Raw genomic sequence first — 10,194 nt, 5'->3', positions numbered from 1 at the left:
TCTTTACAGTTTGAAACAGATCAAGACAAAGCATGGAGTTAATCGAAGATTAATCAGGAATCTTGTTCATTGGAGGAATATATTTCAAGAGGAATACCCACATCAATTTTGGCCTTGGAAACGTCCCTTAACCACAAACGGTATCGTGCTAAGTGTAGACACATGTCATCTGAATGCTCATTAACACAACATGAACCCAACTAAGCAATGAATAATTATGAAAGCTATTTCATCTTAAATATCATATAACAGAATATAATTGACCAATGTAATAGATTTATAGTTCCATTTACCCCCCCCCCCCACACCGAAGTGTTGTATTACCCGGACGATAAGCTGATATGCTTTCAGAATCTATTAGCAGAGAGCTGACATTTTCTTCGGGCCATCTCATGCGCAGATATAACATCAGAATGTCGATTCATGAAATCCACTGACACTGGAAGTCATGGCGAAGTTAAGAAACATTCATTTAATATTTATAATTGTAATGAGCGCAAGCCTCGCGTGTGCACTTTCAACTGCTAGTGACGTCTCGTCTGTTTCCATGGATGTCAGTATTCAACAGAGTGGCGACTTATCGGTAACAGCCGCGGCGACTTTTCAAACATTCACTGACGTGCCATCCAGTTTGTACGTTGAGTCGCCATCAGTCACACAACATGATTCTGCATTTTCTACGGTCGAATCATCGGCTACAAGTTCAGTGATTGAATGGACGGATACTGGGACACTTGCAACAGACGCATCAAAGAAAACTGGCACACTTTCATATCTTGGATCATCGGTATCTGGTACCACCGTAGACTCATCTTTTGTCCATACAAGTGCAGATTCCGCAGAAGCAACCTACTCGGTGTCGACGGAAGGCATTTCCGGTTCGACAACCATTCTAGAGATTTCGACTGTAGAGCAATCTTTTGATGTGGCTGTTTCAATAACGTCATCAGGAATGCTGGGATCGACTGAAAAAGATCCCACCGGAGCGACCTACTTGGTATCCACAGAAGGCACTTCTGATTCGACAACCATTATACAGAGTGCGACTGTGGAACCATCTTCTGATGTGGCTGTTTCAATAATGTCATCAGGAATGCTGGGATCGACTGAAACAGGTTCCACAGCAGCCAGCTCCTTGATGTCCACGGAAGACACTTCTGATTCGACAACCATTACACAGAGTGCGACTGTGGAACCATCTTCTGATGTGGCTGTTTCAATAATGTCATCAGGAATGCTGGGATCGACTGAAACAGGTTCCACAGCAGCCAGCTCCTTGATGTCCACGGAAGACACTTCTGATTTGACAACCATTACACAGAGTGCGACTGTAGAGCCATCTCCAGGTGTGAGGGTTTCAGTAATGTATTCAGGTATGCTGGGATCGACTGAATCTGTGTCCAGTCTTCCGGTTTTATCTTTAGATTCGTCTTCTGTAGCTGATAGTGGGGGTGGAACAGTCCTATCAACAGTTCAGCCAACCACCGATGAGGTGAGTTTGATTCCCAGCACAACATACAACTCACTCATATTAAGTCAGGATTCAACAGGTTCGGTTGACCCATCACAACCTGGACCTTCACCTCAGAGTACACTGTTCCCAGGTACTTCTGCATCTGACGTTGGCATGACCACCCAGGTGTATTTCAGTCCGTCCGAACAATTATCGCGACAGACCATTCAATCTACAAGCGATGTAGATTCATCATATACGTCGCAACAATCCTTAAGTCGTACATCTGATGTATCAACGCTAGATACAGTGCCAAATTCATTATTCATTTCGGAAACGACAGGAGTGACAGGATCTGTAGTTGGAACTCCTAAAACTAACACGATTCAGGGTCCATCAGGAACAGGTGTGTCCTTTACAAGCGCGTCTCAGATATCACCAACTCCATCAGGATTGTCAGGTTCCTCTGGAACAGTAGAAGAATCCACCGATGCAGCGACAGTGCTTCCCACTACAATGACCATTGTATCTTCGGAAGCTGTATCATCCCAAGAAAGCATTGTATATTCACGTTTCACGCCTGCGATGACAGCCGCAGTGTCATCAGTCTTTAGCCACATTTCTGGAGTTACATCGCCCTCTATCGTTAAATCTCCAACATGTGTGAACCCTTCAAACTGCCAAGTCTTAACCGGAAGTGATATCAGTATCTTCGATGAATCCACATCAATCTTGGCTTCAGGTTACACTTCAGAAGCTGTACTGTCCTCTCACAATAATTCCCAAACAATTGTTCAGACGACTATGGAACAAGGAACAACTGAACTATCGCAACAAATTTCTACAAGCGATGTAGATTCATCATATACGTCGCAACAATCCTTAAGTCGTACATCTGATATATCAACGCTAGATACAGTGCCAGATTCATTATCCATTTCGGAAACGACAGGAGTGACAAGATCTGTAGTTGGAACTCCTAAAACTAACACGATTCAGGGTCCATCAGGAACAGGTGTGTCCTTTACAAGCGCGTCTCAGATATCAACAACTCCATCAGGATTGTCAGGTTCCTCTGGAAAAGTAGAAGAATCCACCGATGCAGCGACAGTGCTTCCCACTACAATGACCATTGTATCTTCGGAAGCTGTATCACGTTTCACGCCTGCGATGACAGCCGCAGTGTCATCAGTCTTTAGCCACATTTCTGGAGTTACATCGCCCTCTACCGTTGAATCTCCAACATGTATGAACCCTTCAAACTGCCAAGTCTTAACCGGAAGTGATATCAGTATCTTCGATGAATCCACATCAATCTTGGCTTCAGGTTACACTTCAGAAGCTGTACTGTCCTCTCACAATAATTCCCAAACAATTGTTCAGACTACTATGGCACAAGGAGCAACTGAACTATCGCAACAAATTTCAGTGATGTCCACTGTTAACGCATCAGCGATGTCAGAGAGTTCACAGCTTGGCCTGAGTACTGTGCTGAGTTCGGATGAAATAACATCAGCCAGTTCTGACCTTGATTCATCTATTCAGACCACCTTGGCCCAGAGCGATAATTCTGGTTTGATGTCGGCCCCTGTGATCTCAACTGCACCATATTCACAATTGTCTGAAAGCGCCACCCTTGTCCAGATATCAGTAACTTTCGGTGGTCAACCGGCAACTACAATCAGCGGCAGTACAAGAGAGCCGTTAACAGATTCGCTTAGAACCAGTCCTACCGCAACGACCAGTACGTCAAGCAGCGTAGCAGTTACGAATCCGGCACCCGCACCAGCACCATCACCTGCAGTACACGTACCCGATATCATATTCAAGGTATATATTCCAGCTCCAGCTCCAGCTCCTGCTGCTCCTCCTGCTCCCGTCCCGGCTCCATCGCCAGCACCTACAACTACATCACATCCACCTACTCAAAGTCAACCGGAAACAACCACTGAAACTGCAGGTAAGCGGAACCTAGAGTGGCGGCACCAAGGGGGGGGGGGGAGGGGGTTTCGCCAACCCCCCCCCCCCTCCAAATTGCCATCCCCTCCCCCATAAATTTCGATAACTGAAAAAATATGTATCGAAAATGCTGTCATAAGCATCCCACTAATAGTCCGGCAGCCCAGGAGGTTTATTCAACCGAAAGCCGGACAAGCAACTGACCCCATAGCTGGATGGCATAGACCCTGAAGTTTACAAAAATGCATTGCTGCCGGGTTCTATCCGTGGTCTTCCCTCCGAAATGACGTAATATATGACGTCACTACAAAATGGCCCTATTTCACAATTTTTTTGACATTCTACACATAGCATGAAGTCAAGGGAGAATATCTCAGCCAAACCATGCTTGTTTTGTATGAAACTTTCAAAATATTTTGTTCAAATAGTGCACGAGAGATATGAACTATTTCACGAACAGAAATTATTGTTTACGTATGCAAATTACGTAATGAAATTTGCATATCATTAGTTTGGGAGATTTCTTGCACCAAAAATTGTCGAAAATCGATTCAGAAATTTATTTTCTTTTTTAGTGCATTTTATTTGATATATTTCCTCTCAAGCATAATATCACTCTCTTCATCTATATCTCTACTTTTAGAAAATATATGCCAGTAATTAGTAATGACATTATAGACTGTGATTTCAGCCCCATTTTCAATATAATGCGCACATAGAAATCGTGCGTTTTGGGCCTATTTTTACCATATAACCCCATCTAGCTGAGGTGTGCGAACGATATGCCTACTTTATTGATGTTTTCTGCATTTTGCATGATATTAAATCGTCCAAACAACATATTTTCATCTTCATTATGTCTCTGCTGATAAATAAATGATTTCAGCAAAGATTGATTGCCCACTGGGCAGTCTATAGGCTACGTTTTCAGTCTAGTTTTCAACAACGAACATACACCATGTATGACTGCATCGTTGTAGTCGAGTCGGATAAGGGGGTACCTGTGTAGGCCCTACCATCAAAATATTTTTCACTCAACGTTTTTGTATTTGCCTGAAGTGTCTAGTTAATTAATCTTGATGTTCCCTTTGCAAAATCGTGTCCAACGGGGTTCAAAATTGATATCTTTGGCGGCCCTCTTGGACTTTTTTTAATGAAAATCATTTTTTTCATATTTTATTGCACAGAGTCTGACAATGGGACAATCTTAAATGAATACGCATTTTACTTAATTTGGATAGTAGAAATCGGTTGAAATTGTTTTCTGAATAGTCCGGTTTTGGAAAAAAACAAGAATTCATCAAAAAAATTTGAACCAAAATAATCATGTGCATTGACATCTATGTGCTTAATCTTGCATGTTGATGTGCCTAACATGCAGAAATGCATGTAACGTGCTTAGCGATCGATAGAAAGGTATGTATTAATTGTATCATGTGTATGAGGGTAAAAAACGTTTTCTACACAAATCAACTTTTATAATAATGAAATCTCTTGAAAAAGATAGAGGATCGAGGCATTGCTCTGCATTTTCATTTTGCATGCAATTACTCTCGGGCACCTTAAAGCATAGTCCCACAAGAGCCAGTAGAAGGTTACATACCACACCCTTATCCGTAGCTTGGCTATTATGATATCGTGCTTTTCGGAGCCCCCTATGTGGCAAAATTTTGTTTTGGGTATGTATTTTTTCCTTCAAATCACTTAGAGACAAAAGAGTAGGCTTTTCTCTATCAGCTACTTATAAAGAAGTTAGGGCATAGCAAAGCCTACCCCTCAGGGGGCTGCCAAAGTCACCCAATCCGTTTTTCGTACTTTGCCAATTTCTCGGAAAATTCGTCATTTTGGAGAACCATTGAGGCAAAGGGTGTTTCTGCCTTGCAGTAAAGCCCTTGTTTTTGTTTTGTAAGCACATAAAGATGACAAAGTATGATCTTCTTTATCAGTTACACAAAGATGTGGTAGCACACTGAAGCCTTCCCCCTTCAGGGGCTGCCGAACTCTTCCAAATTTTAAGTATATTTTCCCTCTTTATTGAAAAAATTGCAGTGTTTGAGCCCCCATTCAGGCAAAAGGGCATTTCTGCGATATAGTAAAGCTAGTTTTGATTTTGGAAACCACTTGGAAATAAAAGAATAGGCTTTTTTCTATCAGCTACATGTAAAAAGAGTGCTGGCATATCGACTTCTACCTTCTTCAGAGGCTCCAAGATTTTCCCATATATTGGAAATAAATATGGAAAAGGGGTGGGTGACTTTGGAAACCCCCAGAGGGGATTGGCTTTGCTGTGCAACCACTTACTAGCAGCAGATAGAAGAAAGTCTACTCATTTAATTTCACGTAGTTTCAAAAGAATAAAACTGGCTTTACTATATAGCAGAAACATTTTTTGCCTCAATGGGGGCTCGAAAATAGCATATTTTCCCATAAATAGGTAAAATATGGAAAAGGGGTGGGGGATTTTGGCGACCCCCTAAGGGGGGTATGCTCCAATATGCCAACACTTCTTTATATGTAGCTGATAGAGAAAACACTACTCTTTCGTCTCCATATAGTTTAAAAACAATAAAAATTGTCCTACTACATAGCAGCAACACTTTTTGCCTCGATGGGGATCGAAAATAGCATTTTCCCATAAATAGGTAAAATATGGAAAAGGGGTAGGTGATTTCGACGCCCCCTTAAGGGGGTATACTTCAATATGCTAGCACTTTTTTATATGTAGCAGATAGAGGAAACTCTACTCTTTTATCTCCATGTAGTTTCAAAAGAATGAGAGTGGCTTTATTCCATATCAGAAACGTTTTTTGCCTCAATCGGGGCTCCAAATTAGCATATTTTTCCATAAATGTGTAAAATACGTAAAAAGGGTGGGTAACTTTGGCAGTCCCCAGAGGGGATAGGCTTTGCTGTACCAGCACTTCTTTGTAATTATGTAGCAGATAGAGAAAACTCTACTCTTTTATCCCTAAGTGGTAAACAACAATAAAAGTGACTTTTTTGCAAAGCAGAAACGTCTATTCCCTTCAATGGGGCTCAAAAATTTTTCCAAGAAATGGGCAAAACCCGAAAAAAGGACGGAAGACTCCGGCGGTCCCACAAAGGGGGGGGGGGTAGGCTTTGCTGCGCCCTCATTTCTTTACAATGTAGCTGATAGAGAAAAAAATACTGTTACAAAGGTTGTTTTTTGGTGTCATTTCATCGCAATATCGAGTAATATATGGTATATTTGCCCTTTAACTAAGCAAATCAAGACATAGTTACATACTGTCATGAAGTGTTTCAGTGTTATCGGTATATTATATCCTCTTTCGTGTCGAATGCTGATATTGTGCAATAGTTGTTTATGTTAATGATTGAACAGATAGATATCACATGCAAATTTTTGACCAAAATCATGGCAATTTCGGGATAAATTTTATTTCAAAATTTATTAGCTGTCCAGAAAACGAATTCAATCGATTTCTACTATCCGAATCATAATGAAATGCGTATTCATTTAAGATTGTAACACTCTGTGCTAAAAATATGAAAATAATTACTTTTCATAAAAAAATCCAAGAGGGCCGCCAAAGATATAAATTTTGAACCCCGTTGGACACGATTTTGCAAAGGGAACATCAATATTAATTAACTAGACATTTCAGGCAAATACAAAAACGTTGAGTGAAAAATATATTATGATGGTGCAAAGGAACTCCCATTTCCGACTTGACTACAATAATGCAGTCATACATGGTATAGGTTCATTGTTGAAAACTAGGCTGAAAACGAAGCCTATAGACTGCCCAGTGGGCAATCAATCTTTGCTGAAATCATTTATTTATCAGCAGAGACATAATGAAGATGAAAATATGTTGTTTGGAAGATTTAATATCATGCAAAATGCAGAAAACATCAATAAAGTAGGCATATCGTTCGCACACCTCAGCTAGATGGGGCTATATGGTAAAAATAGGCCAAAAACGCACGATTTCTATGTGCGCATCATATTGAAAATGGGGCTGAAATCACAGTCTATAATGTCATTACTAATTACTGGCATATATTTTCTAAAAGTAGAGATATAGATAAAGAGAGTGATATTATGCTTGAGAGGAAATATATCAAATAAAATGCACTAAAAAAGAAAATAAATTTCTGAATCGATTTTCGACAATTTTTGGTGCAAGAAATCTCCCAAACGAATGATATGCAAGTTTCATTACGTAATTTGCATATGTAAACAATAATTTCTGTTCGTGAAATTGTTCATATCTCTCGTGCACTATTTGAACAAAATATTTTGAAAGTTTCATACAAAACAAGCATGGTTTGGCTGAGATATTCTCCCTTGACTTCATGCTATGTGTAGAATGTCCAAAAAATGGTGAAATAGGGCCCTTTTGTAGTGACGTCATATATTACGTCATTTCGGAGGAAAGACCACGGATAGAACACGGCAGCAATGCATTTTTGTGAAATTCAGGGTCCATGCCATCCAGCTATGGGGTCATTTGCTTGTCCGGCTTTCGGTTGAATAAATCTCCTGGGCTGCCGGACTTTGACAAATTTCTCATCCATTCACTCCCAACATTAGCTCTCAACAATGTTTTTGTCACTTACATACATCTTTCAGGTCATTATATAAAATTCAAAAGTTCATTCGCGATTCGCGCTCGCAGTGGCTGTTGATTAATCTGAAAAGTTTTGTGGAATAACATAACATGGATCTTAAAAATCTAGTGTTCAAGTCAATACTTCTCGCGATTAGACTGTTCAATATTGTGGAGGAGCCGTGGTGTAGTGGTTCTGACTCTCGCCTTGTAAACAGAGGGTCGTGTGTTCGAATCCCACCGCGGTCTAGCGTCCTTTGGCAAGGCGGTTAATCCACACTTTGCCACTCTCGACCCAGGTGCTAAATGGGTACCAGGTAGGATGTGAAAGTCGTTGTAGCTTGTCCAGTACTGTGTGCGCCTCACTGGCGACTGACTGGAATACTCCCCAGGGAGTGGAGGATGTACATACATTGTGTGCGGGAATGATTGATTGAATCCGATGACCGGGGTAATGATATATCTGTAAAGCGCTTAGACACGTCGTTCCGATGTATTAAGCGCTATATAAAAGCGGATTGTTATTGTCATTATTCGTATTGGCGAGATACGCATCCTGATTTTTCATAATTTTCATAAATCATACATTTTCCTCTCGCGCTAGGCGCTCACATTATTGTTTAGTTTGATACCCATTTTGTTCATGATTACAAAAAGTGCTTAGAACGTCCAGTTATTATCTCAGGGTATCAAAAATTTTCAGCTCGCGCTTTGTGCTCGCATTATCTAGGCCTATTTGGTGAGATATCATCTTCATGACCCACTGCAGTCCTTAACAGGTCCCTTTTCAAGTCAGTATGGCCTTCATCAAAAATTTCAGCTCGTTCTTCGCGCTCGATTTTTGAAAAAAAAGTTCGTCACTGCCAGTGAATAATTTGATGTGAATGGTCTGAAAGTGATGCAAATTAATTAGAAAGTTATGACGAATGTGATAATGATGACGATGAGGATGATGATGATGATGATGATGATGGCGGCTGTCATGATGATGATGATGATGGTGCTAAGGGTAATACTGAGTATCATGTTCCAATTTTTGGTCCTAGGCATGCTTTACGGGCACCGTGTTTCAATGTTCTACTTTAATACTAGCAAATTGCTCGTGTTTTCCATGAATATATTTTCCACATTTTGTTCGAAATAAATCTCTTAATCTGGCTCTCAACTGCTGCAAATTCGTGTGTATAGTGACTAATAATCATGATACATTTATATACTTGGTAAGCAGAATTACTACCAAGTTCAGCTCTTGGTCCCATATATATTAGACCTAAATATTTAAACAAAAAACAGGGGTCAAGATTGTATGCTTTTGTGAAAAGTTGTGTGATTTTGTGTGTTTTATTCATACATGCATTTCTCTAGTAAAAAAAAAATGCTGTCCTTCATAGTTCCTACAGGAATTACCATAAACAGAAACAGAAATTACTCTCCTGGCAAAGGAAGCGTTTAAAGTCGAATAGTTTTCGTCCCTAGAACCCCTTGGTCAGGTGTCGGCCACCACGAGACGGTCCATAACGATAGCCCTTCACGTCCTAACTAGCCTCCTTATATTTTGTGTTATTTTCCATAGATGAAGCTAAGTTTCTGAGTGATTACATGACGATTCTCATTTTTGCTGGGGCGACATTGTTCTTCGTCGGGGTCGTTGTCGTCATAGTCATCTGCATCGTACGTCATTACTCGCAGAGCGCCAACAAGCAGCGAGAGGAGACATTACGAATGGTACTCCTTCCGCAACGATGGTGGCGCAATAACATTCAGGTCCAACCAGCGAATGATGTACCAAGTTACAATGATAACTGGAATAGTGGTTTTAACGATGGGAATTACGACAGCTTTGATCTGAAAAAGAGTAAAGATCAAAGACCGTCGATTATTCCACCTATAACTGATGCATGGTTTTAATTTTGCATTTGTCATTTATTTATTTTATTCATTTATTTATCTTATTCATTCATTCATCCATTCATTTATTTATTTATTCATTTATCTATTCATTTATTTATCATCTTATTTATTAATTTATTTATTCATTTAATTGATCTATTCATTCATTCATTTATTTGGTTGTTTGGTTGGTTGGTTGGTTAGTTGGTTGGTTGGTTCGTTCGTTCGTTCGTTCAATCATTGGCTGGCTCCATTTATTTCATTTCGATTAAAAGATGTTTACTAAGTATGACATAT

The 10,194-nt window shown here is 40.2% G+C and overlaps 1 protein-coding gene across 1 annotated transcript; it reads left to right on the top strand.

Moving 5' to 3' along the window:
- Positions 1 to 547: 547 nt before the first annotated feature.
- On the top strand, positions 548 to 9,915 carry LOC129263158 (serine-rich adhesin for platelets-like). Its single transcript, XM_054901078.2, has 2 exons — positions 548 to 3,413; positions 9,581 to 9,915. Exons 1-2 carry the CDS (start codon positions 548 to 550, stop codon positions 9,913 to 9,915), a joined length of 3,201 nt encoding a protein of 1,066 aa, XP_054757053.2.
- The last annotated feature ends 279 nt before the right edge of the window (positions 9,916 to 10,194 follow it).

The sequence above is a fragment of the Lytechinus pictus genome, chromosome 6 (genome assembly GCF_037042905.1).
Source record: "Lytechinus pictus isolate F3 Inbred chromosome 6, Lp3.0, whole genome shotgun sequence".
NCBI lineage: Eukaryota > Metazoa > Echinodermata > Echinoidea > Temnopleuroida > Toxopneustidae > Lytechinus > Lytechinus pictus.
The sequence above is the reverse complement of the archived record's forward strand: the minus strand, read 5'-3'. Positions and strand labels throughout refer to the sequence as shown.

Excerpts from the sequence above, each read along its gene's own strand:
- LOC129263158 (XM_054901078.2), top strand. The coding sequence starts at position 548 with ATGGATGTCAGTATTCAACAGAGTGGCGACTTATCGGTAACAGCCGCG. Across the intron at positions 3,414-9,580 it reads AACAACCACTGAAACTGCAG|ATGAAGCTAAGTTTCTGAGT; the intron begins GTAAGCGGAACC and ends TATTTTCCATAG.